The sequence below is a fragment of the Mirounga angustirostris genome, unplaced genomic scaffold (assembly GCF_029215605.1).
Source record: "Mirounga angustirostris isolate CCGP_5_RB_7025 unplaced genomic scaffold, mMirAng1.0.hap1 SCAF_13, whole genome shotgun sequence".
NCBI classification, from domain to species: Eukaryota; Metazoa; Chordata; class Mammalia; order Carnivora; family Phocidae; genus Mirounga; species Mirounga angustirostris.
Genome location: NW_026991721.1, coordinates 72,468,976 through 72,487,402, shown reverse-complemented (window position 1 = coordinate 72,487,402; position 18,427 = coordinate 72,468,976). Strand labels below are relative to the sequence as shown.

The 18,427-nt window shown below is 39.2% G+C and overlaps 1 protein-coding gene across 3 annotated transcripts in view; it reads left to right on the top strand.

The window, feature by feature from the left end:
- MRE11 (MRE11 homolog, double strand break repair nuclease) overlaps positions 1–9,641 on the top strand; it is a 74,048-nt gene extending 64,407 nt beyond the window's left edge. For all 3 annotated transcript variants that reach the window (XM_045894633.3, XM_045894632.3, XM_064577161.1), the window contains exons 19-20: positions 3,681–3,759; positions 7,002–9,641. In XM_045894633.3, the coding sequence (XP_045750589.1) occupies positions 3,681–3,759; positions 7,002–7,058 (136 nt within the window). In that variant the 3' untranslated portion in view covers positions 7,059–9,641. The remainder of the gene's footprint in view (positions 1–3,680; positions 3,760–7,001) is intronic.
- The last annotated feature ends 8,786 nt before the right edge of the window (positions 9,642–18,427 follow it).

Sequence of the window (18,427 nt, the reverse complement as noted above, 5' to 3'; positions counted from 1 at the left end):
AGAGTGGCTGCACACCAGTTTGCATTCCCAACAGTGTAGGAGGGTTCCCCTTTCTCCACATCCTTGCCAACATATGTCATTTCCTGACGTGTTAATTTTAGCCATTCTGACCCGTGTGAGGTGGTATCTCATTGTGGTTTTGACTTGTATTTCCCTGATGCTGAGTGATGTTGAGCATTTTTTCATGTGTCTGTTGGTCATTTGTATGTCTTCTTTGGAGAAATGTCTTTTCACGTCTTCTGCCCATTTCTTGACTGGATTTTTTGTTTTTTGGGTGTTGAGTGATAAGTTCTTTATAGGTTTTGGATACTAGCCCTTTATCTGATAAGTCATTTACAAATATCTTCTCCCATTCTGTAGGTTGTCTTTTGGTTTTGTTGACTATTTCCTTTGCTGTGCAAAAGCTTTTTATCCTGATGAAGTCCCAGTAGTTCATTTTTGCTTTGGTTTCCCTTGCCTCTGGAGACAAGAAGTCTAGCACGAAGTTGCTGCGGCCAAGGTCACAGAGGTTGCTGCCTCTGTTCTCCTCTAGTATTTTGATGGATTCCTGCCTCATATTTAGGTCTTTCATCCTATATTGAGTCCTATATTAATCAGGCCTCCTTTGGTTCTTTGGTCCAGTAGAAACCTAACTCACATTTGCTTAGGGAAAAGGAGTTTTATTGAAGGAATATCAGAATATGTCCATTGAAGGAAGAGAGAGTCCCTTTCGTACTTGTTGGGTCATTTTTGTCTTTGTGAGTGAAAACACACACAAACAAGAACAGGTGTAGCTTTCTGAGGTTTTTTCCCCCAGTTGTGCCTCAGTAGTTGAGAGGAATGTAGAACTTTAGCTTGCATGAGGTCCTTATTTTTCATTATTGGAACTAATGAAAATACTATTTTAGTATGTTTGACATATATTTTAAGGGTATTAAAGAAAAATACCTTGATTTTGTTACCATTTGGGGTTGTCTGCTTTTCAGTAGAATAAATGTCTGTTGCTTTCTTACTTACTCATGAGGTAATAAGAATAACTGAGTTGTTTATTCTTCTGAGCCTTTACATGCTCACATGCACCCCAGGAGGGGGATGAAACTATAACTACATTATCCTCATTTTTCCCTTGGAAGAAAGTGAGGCACTTGGAAGAAAGTAGGTGAGGTGACTTACCTACGGTGACTCAGCTAGTCACACATCCAGGCATTCTGCTCCAGACCTGTCTCTGCTGTTGCTTCGTAGCATAATAGATTCACCTCTCAAACCATTGTGCAGGCAATAAGAACCATTTAAATGATGAAAGGCAATTTAGAAATTAACATTTTAGCAGCAGATCTGAAATCAGCCACCGTAGATTTGTAGTTTCTGATGACAGCAACCGAATGACACAATTTAGGCGGGTTTTGAAGAATTATTTACTAATGGCATGGTTTGTATGGTTATTTTGATTATTTACGGTACTTAAGCCCTGCAGCTTGCTAGGTATGGTCCTTGTACAAGTTTTTTTACTTCTCTCTGCCTCAGTATCCTCATTTTGTAAAAGGAATATAATAATATTTACACCATAGGGTTATGAGATTTAAGTGGGTTAATATTTATAAAGTGCTAATAAGTACAGTGCGTGACACACAGTAACAGCTCTGTGTTTGTTAAATAAATTAAATAACAGGCTAGGGAAAATAGAGCAAGAATAATAGGAGGAATGGTAAGCAATAAAAGCATTAATATGCCCGGCAGGTAACGTGAAAAAGGAAGTAACTTCCAGTTGTAAAACTCCCTTCTGCCAGACAGGTAACAGAAAGCCTACTTTTCCCTGGAAAAGTTGTCCAAACTTTGTCCTTGCACCTTGGAGTGGTGGGGAACTCACATTTTTGCGGCACCTGTTACATGCCGTATACAATATAAAGCCAATTTAACATGTTACCTTGTGCTTAGAACACTGCTACAATGGACTTCTTGGCTGAACATCTCTAGACGGGACCTCTAATTTATGACCCCAAATGATATCTGAACAAAAAGGTAGAAAATTTACAGCCCTTGGCGCTCAGTTTGACACACCCTATTTATTTTAGCCATCCACATGAAGCTAATCAAATTAAACCCTTTCTCATATCCAGGACAAGGCCCATTTATTCGACCCAGCAATCAAAACGATAAAACCATTTCTTTCCCTTCCCACTGTTGATTTCTAAGGATAAGGGATCCTTTGCAGATGAGATCTGTAGGTCTGAGGGGTTTCCCGATGCAGAACTTAGGACTCTTGCTATGATCAGATGAGCCACTGTCCCTCAGAGATAACTGGCTTGTTTCTGGGTCCTTTTGGTTATTTGGGGAGTCATCAGAAGCAGAGTCAGGTCTCAGTGGGTGTTTCCTTCCGTAAACCACCCCCTTTGCCCAACCCCCAAGAAGAACACATTCACTTAACTTTGCCACCTTGGCACTGTGGCTTTATGCTCTTAATGATCTACTTCTTCCTATCACAGATAGAAACAAGTCAACAACTGACCAGTTCCTGCTTAGGTCAAGTATAGGGAGATGGGCACGCCCCAGATGGATCACTTGATAAATTTCCTTGATCTCTACTTTTAAAGCCTTGTTGCCCATCAAGTTTGCTTGATAGATCCTCCTGTCCTTTACTTTTATGTAGATGAACCTGTGGTTTTTTTCTTTCCTTCTGACACATGAGCTCTTGATTCTCAACCTACTTGTCCAGACAAGACCTTCAGACATACTTCTCTTGCTGTAACATCCCAAAGCATGGTAATAAATTATTAGCTAAGAATTTACAAATGCTGCTTTCATTTAAGACAGGAGTCAGCAAACTTTCTGAAAGGGCCAGATAATAAATATTTTAGGCTTTGCAGACCAAGAGGCAAAATTGAGGATATCATGTAGGTATTTGTATAACCATTTAAATGTACCCCATTTCAAAGTGGGAAAACCATTCTTAGTGGCAGTAAAAAATCAGGCAGGCTGGATAGGCTGCAGTGGCCTGATCTAAGAGGATTTAGAATTCCTGCTGATAAAAAGACATACAAATACGAGTTCGATTACCACAAGTTAAGCTTTGTAAGGATGGATCATGATCTTGTTCGCTGATATTTCCCAGGGCCTATCAGAGTACCTGGAAAAGAGCAAGCACTCAGTATATATTTGCTATTTGATTTGGATTGAACACGAATAATACGAACAGTGAGGTAACCCTAGAAAGCAGTGAGCCTCCCCTGAAATCTCTTTATCTTGTTACGGAAACATAACTGGTATTTAAATACAAATATTTCAGTGTTACAGTTTTCAGGAGTGGGGCATGATAGTAGATGCATGTTAATATATGCTAAGCACTATAATAATAAGCAAGGATCAGTGTAGTATTGAATATATGTCAGGCACTGATCTAGTATATTAACACAGTAGATGTCTAAAACATTATTATTATCCTCATTTTATGGATGAGGAAATTGAGGCAGAGACCTAAGTAACTTGCCTGAAGCCACATAGCTAGCAAAGACAAAACTGGAATTCAGACCCTGGCCCTAGAGTCCTTTTCCTCACCATTAAGTTTTTACTGTCTCTAACGTAGGTTGAAGGGAATGTATTAGCTATTTTTATTCATGGCTGCTACTAGAATGAAAAATTGAGCTTAAAACGGCTTATGAATTCTCTGGTTCGCTTTCTTTGTTTTTTCCATGTTTCTGCCTCAGGTGGTCAAGCACATCATCATCAAGCAAGCGCATGTCCCAGAGCCAAATAGCTAAAGGGGTTGATTTTGAATCAGATGAGGTAATAAAGTAATATTGTTAAATCTTCATCAATTTTTAGCTGTTTATAAAATTTAAATAAGGACTGCTAAGCTAGTTGCTGGAAATTATTTTTTTTAAATACTTACATTGATAACTTCCTTTGAACTGTACTTAATGTTAAGAGTCAACAAGTAGCATTTGTTGAGTAAATGTAAATACTCAGATATGAAAGGCCTGCCAATTTTTAAAATATGATATTCACTCAATTCTTAACTTAATTTGCCCTGTTAATCGTGGATCAGAATAGTTTTTCTCAGCTTCTGTCATTTGTATTTGAAGAAGTGGTGATGATATTCTAGAAGTTTTTAATGTTACTTTAATAAAATATTTATTAAGTACTTACTATATGCTTTATACATTTCATATACAAAAGGGTACATGGTGGTGATTTTCATTTACAGAGAGGTTCAGATATTGACTGAAGGTGACACATGGCAGGACGTATGAAAGAAACTCCAGTTTCTGTCTGGACCAGAAAACTACCAAATCTCTTCTAACCTGAATGAGAAGGAATAGGAAGAGGCAGACTCAAGACTAGCCTCTTGGCTTTACTCATCCTTTGGTTCAGCTGCGTTAAAGCCTGGCCTTTCCTGTTCCTCCACAGCAGCCAGTTGAAGGGCCTTTTCTAGTTTTTGTTGAATTGCTTTAACATGTTTTTCTTAGCTCTATAACCCCTTTCATTTCTTTATTTTTATTTATTTTGTTTTTTAATTTTTAATTTTAATTTTTACTTATTTTTTTAAAGATTTTATTTATTTATTTGACAGAGAGAGACACAGCGAAAGAGGGAACACAAGCAGAGGGAGTGGGAGAGGGAGAAGCAGACTCCCTGCAGAGCAGGGAGCCCGATGCAAGGCTCGATCCCAGGACCCTGGGACCATGACCTGAGCCGAGGGCAGACGCTTAATGACTAAGCCACTCAGGCGCCCCTTTTTTTAACTTTTTAAAAGATTTTATTTATTTGAGGGAGCGAGTGAGCACAAGCAGGGGAGAGGGGCACAGGGAGAGGAAGAAACAGGCTCCCTGCTGAGCAGGGAGCTGTACCCAGGACCCTGAGATCATGACCTAAGCCAAAGGCAAATGCTTAACCGACTTGAGCCACCCAGGTGCCCCATTTCTTTATTTTTATTTAAAAAGTTTTTTAATTGTGATACAAACATACGGTGTAAAATTTGCCATCTTAGGGGCACCTGGGTGGCTCAGTCCATGAAGCGTCTACCTTTGGCTCAGGTCATGTTCCCAGGGTCTTGGGATCAAGCCCCACATTGGACTCCCTGCTCAGCAAGGAATCTGCTTCTCCCTTCTCCCTCTCCCTCTGCCCCTGCTCGTGTTCTCTCTCTCACTCTCCTAGTCTCGCTCAGATAAATAAATAAAATCCTTAAAAAAAAAAAAAACTTGCCATCTTAAACATTTTTCAGTGTGCAGTGCTCTAGTGTGAGGTATATTCACTTCGTTGTGCAGTAGATCTCCAGAATTTTTTCGTCTTCCAGAATTAAAAATATCCACACATTAAACAACTAACTCCTCATTTCCCTTTCCTCCCAGTCCCTGGTAACCACCATTCTAATTTTTGTCTCTCTGAATCGGACTGCTTTAGATACAGTGCTGTGAGTGGAATCACAGTATTTATCTTTTTAGTGACTGTCTTATGTCACTCAGTATAATGTCCTGCAGGTTCATCCCTGCTACAGCATGTGACTCACACCTTTCATTTTTGAGCTTCAGCTGTTGCTGTCATGTTCCTGTATCCCAGCTGTGGTTTTGAACCAGCTTGAGGAGAGGACTCAACAGCAGTTCAGGCTGCAGAGAAGAATGGCAGCATGAGCTCAGTCTCCCTGTGAAATACTCAAGTGTTGCCTGCAGGAGGGAAGCAAGCAGTTGTGGACTCATTTGTTCATTCCAAACATCTAGATAGACATGTTAAATGTTACAGTTAAAGATTTGTATATAGTTCATGTTAACTGCAAAGGAAAACAATGAGCAAATTATTATGCCTCAAGTTGGATTTATCTCTAATAATAATAAGTTCTGCCTTTGTTAATAGCAGAAAATGAATCAATAAATGTGAGTTTGTATTTTTCAAGGCATTCATTTCTCACTAGAGATAGTTAATTTAGCTAACATTTGAATGTGTTGATGGTGATACCACCAACAAAGCTTAACACCAAATAATTATCCCTATTTATCAATGTCTTAAACATAAATCACGGGTGCCTGAGTAGCTCAGTCAGTTAAGTGTCTGCTCAGGTCATGATCCCAGGGTTCTGCATCGGGCTCCCTGCTCAGTGGGGAGCCTGCTTCTCCCTCTCCCTCTGCCACTCCCCCTACTTGTGCTCTCTTGCTCTCTCTCCCTCTCAAATAAATTAATTAAAAAAGAAAAAGAAAAAATTTACAGGCAAATTTGCTTTCCCTGAATATTTAACTAGAGAATATGTAAGAATCAATTTTAAGTTATCCTCATCTAAATTTTATAATTTGGGCTTATCTGAGATTTGTTAATTTTCCTACTCTTTAAGCAAACTGCTAATTCTAATATCTGATACTCTTGTCTGCTCTTATATGCATATAATCTTCAGCCTCATTCCAGCATGAGAACTCTTTCATACGGCTTCTTTTTCCAGAAAGAGATTTGAAAGGTTTTGATTTGCTTGGTGCTTTTTGCAGCAGTCTGAGAGTAGCTGTCTGCTGCTGGCATGAAATGGGTACCAGGAAATAAGAATTATAGCTATTTCTGAGTTAGGTCATGTGCCTTCATTATTTTGCGGGGTGAGTTTCCAGAACATTAGGTAACACGAGTAATAAAATGTAATTGGAAGAAAACCTATTCAAAAAGCAAACAGAAATGACTTGAAGAGTATTAATTTTCCTGGCTTACCCATACCTTATTTTCCTTTATTAAGGTCAATAATTGAGAGAAGTGTATATGGTATATATTGTAGGGATACACACATGCACATATATATATATCAGGATCAATTATTTTCAGTGCTTCCTAAGAATTTAATTGACTTACTTCCACGGTGAAATAGCTACTAGGGAAGGGAGGAAAAGATAAATGAACAGACTATTCATACTCATAAAGGAAATGGAAAAATGAAAGTCTACGTCTTGTGAAAGGAGGAAATGGCTTTTACTGGTATTGTTGTTTACCCATGAGCATGTCTATCTTGTCTGAGTGAAGCATGGAACGGTCACTCACGTAACATTTGTATGTCATTTCAGGATGACGATGACGATCCTTTTATGAACATAAGTTCTTTAAGAAGAAACAGAAGATAATATATTTAATATAACTTTGAAGTTTTCAAGATTCAGGAAAAATCAAAACATTGCAAGCTAAGAGTTTACAGTTTTTTAAAGTATTGCTGTTAACTACAGAATTTGTAAGAGACTTAACAGGGAAATTTAATGTATAAGAATTTATGTTTTTGAGTATCATTTCCTGAACATGACTCCTTTGAGCAGCTTCCCAGCTCAAGAACATACAGAATAACATTGGCTCTCCTTATTTTTTTAATCTAGTTGTTAACATTACCTGGGGCTGCTCTATAAAATCAGAATGTTATTTTCTTCACATACATTAGTGTATGTCGTACTGAATGAGGGCTTTGCTTAAATACCATTCTTGAGAGTAAGGATTAAAAGAAATCTATAACTATATGTTTCTGCTTCATGATCAAAGACTATGACTATTTTAATGTAGTTACGTTTAGCCGAAGTTGAGGAAAAGAGCTTATAAAATTTGACCCCTTTATAATTTTACTAATTTCTAGAGATTCTGGATTTCCTGAAGGTAAAATAATCTTTGTGAAACTGTGCCTAAGCTCGCTCGCTGTTCATTACTCTGTATTGTTCTTTTTCTAAAGCTTGTGGTAGTTCAGCCACTGAGACTTTGAATGTTAGAAGTACCTTATGCTTTGAATAATTAGACATATTTGTATTAAAAAATAGAAAAATCTTGGAATTATTAAGCTTTTGATTTTAGTTGTAGCAGATTTTTAAAAGATTGTGTTCCCACTGGGTTCCCATTAGTCATTTTCTTCATTCTTTATGGTTCTCTCTTCTCTTACTCTAGAGCTCTCTCATTTATTTCTACAAGGAAAAGTGTTAAAAAAAAAAACCTATTCCTAACTGTATTTTTCTTAGAAAATATTGAAGAACTTTTTTAGATAGAGTGATCAGTTGAGCATTATATTAGATTAAGATATTGAAATACAATTTCTGTGGACTCTCAATGCCAAAATTTCATATTAATAATGTTTTATCTTAACATCGGACATGCCCAGTTCCAGAAATCTTAGTGAAGCAGCTTTGTCAAGTCCATATTTTCTCCCATCCAAGTACTGGCCAGGCCTGACCTTGCTTAGCTTCTGCGATCAGGCACGTTCAGGGGGTAAGGCCGTGGGCAAGCTTGTATTTCTTTCCTTGTGTTCGGGGGGCAGGGGACATAATTTGACCTCTTCAGATCTAAGTTCAATAATTCCATCTCCATCTTAAGACTGTTAGAACACCCCCTGAGTATTTCTTCTTTTCATCTCTGAGGTAGCTATATTGAAAGACTCCTTAGGGAAGCCACAGGTCTTGGTGGTACAACAGCCTGACATTTCTTCACTTGCAGAATTAAACACTTGACTGAGCAATATTCATGATTACTGGCATGGTCACACCTGGACTATGTCAAATTATAAAAGACAGAACATTTGCATAGTGGCTCTCTCCATATTATAGCCCTTGGAAATGGCCTCGGTCAAGAACTGGGATATAACATTCTGTGGGATAAATTGGGATGAAACATGTGTTTTAAATATTTTTTTAAAAAATATTTTCTGTACCCAACTTGAGCAAAGAGATTAGGTGAGCAAACAGCATTAACTCAGCAAAGGCATTGGCCTGTGAAATATTCTCAGGTACCCGTCCCGACATCTTTACTGTCCCCAGCAGCAGTGAAGCCAGGAGTGAGAGTTGCTTTCCATGTACAATGGAAGCTGGCTTGGGTGGCGGCGTCTGGGAAATGTAGGAGACAGTCATGAAAGCATGCTGACAAAGTTCTTGCGAAAAAAGGACTTTCTCTCTAAAAATGGCTCCATGGTATGACAAAGGTACTAAATGTCATGCCGATGGCTCCTAGGAAAGATGATTCCATGGCAATTAGAGAAGTGAAATTCTCAGCGAATGCAAGTCATTTTGTTAACAGTTTGTGTCGCTTCAATATGGTAAATAAAACGTGAAAGAAAATCCTTTCTGATGGAATATTGTTAATGTAGTTAAATATGCCATATAGCCTTGCTGTTCTGTATCGATGCCATAAAATCTAGGGTTTTTTGGGTTTTCAGACATGTTAGTATAGGTGTGTATGGGTGATTCCAGATGATCGCAGAACACCTGCAGTTGCTCTTGGAGGCCGAGAGAGCAGTGATGAAAACATTCTGAGGGAAAAAATCCTTCCATCATTTACCAAAGAATGTACCCCTTTCTGGTGTTCTGTTCCTATCATAAAAATATAGCAGTGCATTTACAAGGTTAAGAATGCATTGTAATTCTTGGAAATTCTAGGAAGTATGACTGGTGCTTAGAAAGTTCAAGCATTTAGGCATATGACATAAATCAGGTCCATAGAAACCATTTTTGTTTCCCCTAAACTTTTAAAATTTACAGAGTACAGGGTGCCTGGGTGGCTCAGTTGGTTAAGCGACTGCCTTCAGCTCAGGTCATGATCCTGGAGTCCCGGGATCGAGTCCCACGTCGGGCTCCCTGCTCAGCAGGGAGTCTGCTTCTGCCTCTGACCTTCCCCCTCTCATGTGCTCGCTCTCTCTCTCATTCTCGCTCTCTCAAATAAATAAATAAAAATAAAATCTTTAACATTTACAGAGTACAAAAACAGAAAAGTCATGTGGTTTAATAAAGAATTATAAAGTGAGTACTCATGGCACCTCTATGCAGCTCAAGAACTAGACTATCTCTAGCGCCCTGGAAGCCTGCTGAGTGTTCTCCCCTCTCCTCTGGCTAACCAGTCTTGACTTCTGTCTTTGAGAAGCTCTTATTTTTGCCACAAGGTGGCGCTTCCACTGTTAGATGGCAAATAGGATGATACAACAGCAAATCTGAAAGGAGGAAGTTAGTAGAGTTTTGCAGTAAATTTGGAACCTATGCAATAATACTAAGCCTATGCAGTAATACCAAATTAGCCTTCTAATCTTAGATGTAAATTGCTTTACATATTTCACCTGGCTCTGCCTGTTACTAAGGAAATTGCCAGTTTGATAAATTTTACAAATAATGGTTCAAGAAGAAACTGTTTCGAAGAGAAAAACCCTTTATTAGAAAAATTAAATTAAAAAGTTTCCCATTGTGAAATTTGTCTTTTGAAATGTGCTATATTTAAAAATAACTTTCCCCCAGTGTAATCTGATTTTTTTAATCTATCATGCATTTAATTCATGGTGTTCTGTAGCTTTTTAAAGCTAATTACCATTAAGATTATTGTAAAGATTTTATAGAATAAAGGTTTGTGTTTTAAGTCCAAAGAGTTTCCATATTCTTGAATGAAAAATGTCTGTGTTTTGTCATTTGCTTATCCCTTTTAATACTTTTTAAGTCATTGTTTATTAGCTAAGTCTGAAGATACTAGAATTTTAGTTTGGTCTCTAAAGCCAGTTCACACAGCTTGCTATTGGCAGCACATTTGTATATCTTGACCGTGACACTTCACTAGATTTAAATTATAGTTTAAATACAGTTTTTAAATTATAAAAGCAATGTATATTTATTCTTTAAAATTCAAACGTTGGAATATGTATTAAACATGTGTGTATTTCCCTGTAATCCTCTCCCCAGACTTAACTCCAAACAATTAGCTGCATATTTCTCCAATTGCTTTAGCATGATTACGGACAAAAATTGTTGAATTAGAACCCCCAATTATGTAGTCAAATATTTTAGTCCTTATATCAAGGTGTATTTTCAGCTTGGTACTTGACATCCTGATGTTTCCACATCCGATTTGTCAACCTCTTTTAGTTAAACCACCATTGTCTGTTTTGAAGGATAACTGTACTGCTTTTCAGTGCATAACTGAAATGTTACCACTCCATTTGGGTCAAATGCAAGAATGTTCAATCTGTGTGCCTTGCCATCAGAAGTAGTAAAGTGATTTTCAAAGGGCTCTTGGCCAGTGATGGCCCATGATGGTTAATTAACTGAAGGAAGCGCAGTGCGTATCAGGCTGGCTGACCGAGGCCACACTCTAATGCTTCTTAGAGCCACTCTACGGTCCTGACGGTTTACATGGAGATACCAACACTACTGTACTATTAAGTACCCTTGATCACATCTCCTGTTTAGTTTCAAAGGTTTCATGTTTATTGTATTTAAAAATCAGTATTTGCTCAACTGTAAGCATATAAATGTAAATCCAGTCTACCTATTAGTGCATTTGAATTGATTACAGGGTGTATCTGGACTTGGAGCAAATTGCCAAAGGCAAAAAGCCATTGCTTAATAGGGTGAGAGGCACAACTACATTTCTGTTGGTCCTGTGACAGTCTGGAAATAGGACGCATAAAATGAAGGTATCCGTTTTACATTTATTAAAATGTCTTACTATAAATACTGAAATCAGTCAATCCATCTATCCATCCATCATAGACAAAAGCTCCCAATGGTTTGTCATCCCAATCTCGATATAGAGAGTTTTAGTAATGGTTTAAAGCTAGATCATGTTGTTGTTGTTTTTTTTAATTTTTAAAAAAATTTTACGTATTTATTTGAAAGAGAGAGCACGAGTGGGAGAGGGGGAGGGAGAAGCAGATTCCCCACTGAGCAGGGAGCCTGTTTGGGGCTTGATCATGACCTCGGCTGAAGGCAGACACTTAACTGATTCAGCCACCCAGACACCCCCAGATAATGTTTTTTTTAATTTTTATTTTGAAATAATACTGAATTTTGTGGAAGATTTGCAAGAATAATAGAAAACTTTTTTACCTTTTACTCAGTTTACTAATTTTTAACATTTTGTCATTTAAAAAATCATATGTGTGTATATTACATACATATTCATATTCAGACGTGAATATGCACACATATAAAATTTTTTTTCAGTCTTTTGAGAGTAGGTTTCAAGGAGTAATGCTCCTTTACCCCTAATACTTAATGTATATTCCCTAGGAATAAGGATATTGTCTTACATGACATCAGGACAGCTAGACTTTCAGAAAATTTAACAATGATTTAATACTTTATTTTTTTAATTTTTAAAATTTTTATTTTTTAATACTTTATAGTCCATATTCCAATTTTGTCAGTTATCCCAATAATTTCCTTACATAGCATGATTTTCCCTCTAGTCCAGGATTTAATTTTATTTTTTTAATATGTAGAACATTTACATACTTCAGAAGTCTAACCATTCAAAATGTGCACTCAGATCTTTCTCCCTTCCCTGTCCCTTTCACTCCTTTCTGCTCTACCAACTGTAGGTAAATAATTCCATTCTTTACCCTTTCTGCATTTCTTTTTGCTATAATAAGCAGTTTTGTGTATTTTTTACTTTTCTCTTCTTACACAAAAAGTGTCTGTTTGTGTGCTCTTCCCCCCCACCCCCAATAATCTATGCTGGAAATCACTCTGTCACTTTACAAAGATCCTCTTTTTCATAGCTACATAGTATTCCATTGAGTTTAAATACCATAGTTTACACTATCATTCTCTCATATTTGGGTATTTAAGTAGTTCCAACATTTACAATTACACAAATAATGCAGTAATACTCACCTCACATGTTAATATTTTGACATTTTTGGAAGTATATTTCAGAGTAAATTCCTAGAAGTTGGAGTTACTGGGTCAAAGAGTAAATGTATATGTAGTTCTATTAAACATTGCCAAATTCTCTACCATAGAGGTGGTACCATTCTCACTGTAGTTTTAGTTTGCATTTTTGTTACTATGAATGAAAAACTTGTAAAAACATGTTTAAGGGTCATTTTTGTATCCATTTTTGGTGAATTGCCACCAAATTCATGTGTTTTGTCCATTTTTCTAACGTTTTTAGTTCCCTTTTCTCTTTGGATTAAACAAATTTTATATTAAGGATATTAGCTCTTTGTCTAATGCCATTTTTTTCCAATTTGTTACTTGTATTTTGATTTTACTTATAGTATTTTTCGCAATGCACTAGTTTATTTTTAATTAGTCCTACTTTTTTTTTTCTTTTGCCATCTGGACTTAAATAGTTAGAAAGTCTGCCTCTATACCCAAGTTATAAAGGAGTTTACTCCTACTCTCTTTTTGTATGCTTATAGTTTGAAGTCACTTGCTGCTAAGATCCTTTATTTAGCAGTTAAATTTCTAGGTGTAGTATGAGTAGTGTGGTCATCTTCCCCACACAATTTAAAGTAGATTTTATTACTGGTAAGCCCTTAATTCCAGGTTGGTAGGGATCTGACTTTTACATTTAGATCTGACTTGTTTACTTGACTGTGTATAACTCTTCCTCAGAGAAATATGATCACCATATTTCAAACACCACAGACTTCCTTGATTCCACCACCTGCAAGCTGAATTTTCAACTGTAATTGCTAGAATTTATCTTTATTGTTACACTAACTAAAATAGAAATCAGCACAAAATTAATATGAGAAAATACAACTTTTTTTCTGGCGCTCAAAACTAAGACCTCAAGTGACAATTAAAAAAAAAACTTCTTAAAGCACTTTTCAGGAGTGTAGGATCAACAATAGCTGTTGCCTACATCCTGTGAAAATGAGTTGCAGATCCAGTGATGCCTTCTAGAAATATAATTTTTACTTGGTATTATTAAAAAAAAACAAAACCCAGGAAACATCCGTCCTCCCTCTATAAGATGCAGTATTAATCAAATGGTTTAGATACCATGCTTAATTTTCTTTCATTTTCTAAGGATCTGATTTGAAACAAAGCACACAGCAGAAATAAAAGAGAAGTAGAGGGGCGCCTGGGTGGCTCAGATGGTTAAGCCTCTGCCTTCGGCTCAGGTCATGATCCCGGGTCCTGCGATCGAGCCCTGCATCGCGCTCCCTGCTCCGTGGGATGTCTGCTTCTCCCCCTCCTTCCTGCTTGAGCTCTCTCTCACTATTTCTGTCTCTCTCAAATAAATTAAAAAAAAAAAAAAGAAAAAATAGCTCAATAGCAATTAAGAACATAGAATTAGAGCTTGTGCTAGGAAATATGACTCAACCTGTAGGATTACAGAGAATCTCCTTGAAACATGAACTCCATGGTTCCACCTGTTAGAGGAATCCTATCTGATACTCTTTGCCCCCTCAGAGATCTAATGAAGAAATCCTCATTTTAAGTTGTTACCTAGCAACAAAATCAGATACTTTCACAGAAGGTAGGTTTTACATTGAGTTTAGAAGATGAAGGTTTATATAATTTCCTATGATGAAAACTTAGATATGCCCCAGGATCCTACTAGATAGCAAAAGGAGTACCCAGAAAAATTAAGACTTGCTTCCTGGGTTATCTGACTCCAGGTCCAGTGTCTACCACAATATATACGACCATTTCCCCTGTCTGGGCACTGTGTGAGGCTCTAAGACATGACATTAGGAATAACATCATCCTGACCTGGAAGAGCTGACAGATTAGTCACAAAGAGAGTATCACAAGGGAAGTGCACATCAGAGAATGGATCTCATGTTACAGGAGCACTTTAACTGAGTAGATATGGCAACACGGCTTGTTCTTGGGTTGTGGAAATCAAGGGGGTCAGTGAGTCTTCACAGGAGAGAGAACACTTCAGCTAGGTCTTCAATGAAGAGGAGTTTTTCTGGCCCTGGGATCAGAGAGAGGGTAATTCTAGACAAATAGCATCTTCGAATGCAATAGCATCATGAACTGGGGGTGGGCTGTGAAATGACCCCAAGAGTCTAACCATGGGTGAACAAATCAAGGAAAGGAGCAAGTGTAAGAAAGTGAGGGAAGAAGAGGATATAATGAGTTTAGTTTGGAGCATGTTGAATTTTAAGTGTGGGGGCGTATTCCAAGTGGGAATGTCCAGGCAACAGTCGAATGTGTAATATCAACCTGGAGCTTTCAAGAGGATTGGTAAGTAGAGATACAGATCTTGGAGTCACTTGTGAGTGATGGTTCAACCAATGGAGATGGTTGAGATCACCCAGGGGGACATTTAATTCAAGAGGACCAGATAATGGAGGATGGCACTCTGGAGCACCAACAGTAGCTGGGAGGTCTGTGGTGGCACAGCTAATGCTACCATTTGTTGACTGTATGGATTAAACGGGCTGTTATGAGTTGGCCCAATACCCGCTCCACCATTTATAAAACTTTCTACATAAAAGTGCAGAGTAAGTTCAAACCACTTACAGAAGTATTGGGAGCCACAAACTGTATGTTGGGATTTGGGTGTACTTCCTTTTACTTATCCTAAACATATCGTTTTTTTAAAGATTTTATTTATTTGTCAGAGAGAGCACAAGCATGGGGAGTGGCAGGCAGAGGGAGAGGGAGAAGAAGCAGGCTCCCTCCTGAGCAAGGAGCCCGATACTGGACGTGATCCCGGGCACCTGGGATCATGACCTGAGCTGAAGGCAGACGTTTAACTGACTGAGCCACCCAGGCGTCCCCTAAATATATCATTTTAGCCTATGGCTCCAGTGACTGGAATATTTCCAGTGTATTTGGAAACTGATTCCAAGGGTAGCATGCCCACACGCTGTGTTTTTATTACATTGGGAATATATCTGAAGCCATACTTTATATTTCAGGTCTACGTGATTCATTTGTAACTAAAGTATGATGACATCCCACCTTTGCCATTAAAACAGATCAACTTGAGGGACTGTCATGTGCCTGACATGATGCTAATTGTTCTTTTTTCCCTTCTGCCACTATGAGTGGCACCAGAGAAGAATTGTGGGTGTGGTGAGTTTTTAACTCAACTAGGACCTTTTCAGGAAATACCATTGGCTTTAGGGGAGAGATTGCTCACAGTACCGGGACTGTCGAGGTAGTGAGGCTCTCAAACACTTCTTTCTGAAGCCTCTGTGTGATATTATTATTATTCTTTGTCTTGTGAATGCTGGTGAGGTGATTTACTATTTTTCATCTGTTTCAAGTCCATTTGAAAGAGTTAAACTCTGCTCTTCGGTATGTTTAATACGTGTGACTATTATTAGAAACAGAAATATAATTACTATTTGGCCCCTCCTGACTATACACAGTGTCCTCAGTTTTATTCAGAATGCACAAAGGAAGGAACTGTCCCATTCTGTAAGAGCAGCTCTGTGTCTTCCCAAATCATCTTCATAATAGCAAATGTAATGATACAGAATCATTAAAGTCTCTGAGGAAGGAACTTCTTTTTAAACCTTAGTCTTGATGTGGGGTGGGTGGGGGGATGTTCTTCTCTCATTAAGCACTGGGCTGTTGCTATAGTTGAGGGCAAACTGGAGCCAGGAGAGCTGGGCGCTGGGAACTTGGGAGGCCGAGCAGAAAGCCGAATGCCCGGGGAAGAGGAAGAAGAAGTGATTCTAGACTTTGTGCCTAACCTTGGATATTGTGAGCACCCTCCACCCCTTCGGAGCACATCAGTCCAACTTCCAACCAGAAGAACTTGCCTACCTGACGGCTGGAAGTGCAAGAGAATTCTCACACCCCAGGGAGAAGCCTTCAACCAGTGACTGACAGGAGTTAGTGGGTAGATATCCAGCTCCTGCCCACTGGTTTGGATAGCCAACATGTCTGCTTTACAACGGCTTTCCCAACAGGATGAAGATGCAGTCACACAGCAATAGCTGGCCTGACAATAGACCATTGGCCAGCTTCCCATCCTTGTCTCGATTTTCCACTCCCTTACTGGTTTTTGCCTTCACTTCCCAAATATAAACCCTTGCTCTAGAATCTTTGTCTCAGGATTTGCTTCTGTGGAAAGCTAAGAGCTAAAATATGTCACCTTGTCTTTCGGGGAGAAGGTTTCAGGCACCTGGCATAAATGCCCTCACATCTACAAGGTGGGCATGGGGAGCAAGGAATCAAAGTGAAGGCATTAGTAGGTTCTCCAGATTAGTGCACCTGTCACAGAGCACCAAGCAGGATACTTGGAAGACAGTGCCTGGAAGGCCACTGCCTACCTTTGATTCTTTTCTCTGTGCTCAGTGCTGACCAGCCTTAGCCTGCCCATCCATTCTTTCTCAACAGTGGACACAATTTGACTAAGTAGGATTCTATTCTCTGAATTACCAGCACACTCTAAGCCTTGCCTCCCTGAAATGGTGCCAAGTCATCTTAGTAGAACATCAAGTCTACCCAAGCTCTTGAATTACATGCTTACAGGCAGTCCTTTGGTTTCTTTTCTAGAGCTAAACACTTACTACTTCATCTGCCTGGCACTCCTGTCCCTTCTCAGAGGACCAGTCACATACCAGTCACACACCGCCAGGTCCATCAGCAGAATCGAAGGACAGCTGCTCGCCACCTTCTCCCCTACACAGAGTTGCTGAAAGAGTGAATGTGAAGTGAAAACTGGAGACAAGAGTGGACTCCTTTGAACTTGCTGATAAAATAATGGAGAAAGGTAGGCTCAAAGCTCCGGGAGGGGGTGAGGTCAAAGGAAGATCTTGGGTATGTTTTGTGTTTGACTTCAAGCTGAAAACTTGGCAGTCAGCCATGCTCCCTCCCTTCTGTCTCTGTCACCCTTGCACCTTCCTCCTTGCCAGCATCTTGATTCAGGCCCCACCTCTGCTCCTGGATCACTTGAACAGCCTCCAAACCTCCTGCTTCTGGCTGCAGCCCCTCTGTTTCCCAGGAAGTCACTAGAGTGTTCTTTCTAAAATGCAGGCCTGATCTTGTCAGTTTTGTACTTCAGCCCTTCTATGAATTCCCAGTGCCCTCAGGAAAGCGTTCAAATCCCTCCTGCCATTGCTGAATGTGCCACAAGCATACTCACCTCCACGTCTTTGCATGTATCATGGTTCCTTCCTTATGGAATATTCCATCTTCTTCCCTCTGCGGCCTCCTCTGTGACCTGTCTCTTGCTGGTCCGTTAGGACTGAGCCAAAGTATCACTTTTCTGGGATGACTTCCCAGATTCCTTCCCACCTGGATAAGTGCACCTGTTATTTTATTATGATGACACTTAAACCATTTCCTAGCTGCTTGTTAGTAGGAGAGCTCGAACTGTATATCTGAAGTCTGAAGAGGTACAGAAACTGACATCTAACTTTCCCAGAAAAGTTCCAAAGTGAGAGGTGGCTGGGGCCTCTCCTCATGCCCTTGTAAGAAGACTTTGGTGGGAGGGGCCCATTCTCCAGGGTTCCCATGGGACAAAGGAGCAGGCTTTCCCTTGGGCCAAGTGGAAGTCTCAGAAGGACCCTGGGCTGGAGTCCCAGCATGGTGAGATGACAATAGACAGTCTACCTGACCTTTACCATTTGAATGGGGGTGAGGCCCGCAGTTAAAAGTAGTCAACTTGTGTACTAGATACCGCATATCTAGCACCAGAGAGCAAGGTGGTGGGGACATCCATACAGGTGTCTCTGAAAACCCCACATGCAGGAAAATGAAAGCTTTTTTTTCCTTTTAAAGATATTTATTGGGCGCCTGGGTGGCTCAGTTGGTTAAGCGACTGCCTTCGGCTCAGGTCATGATCC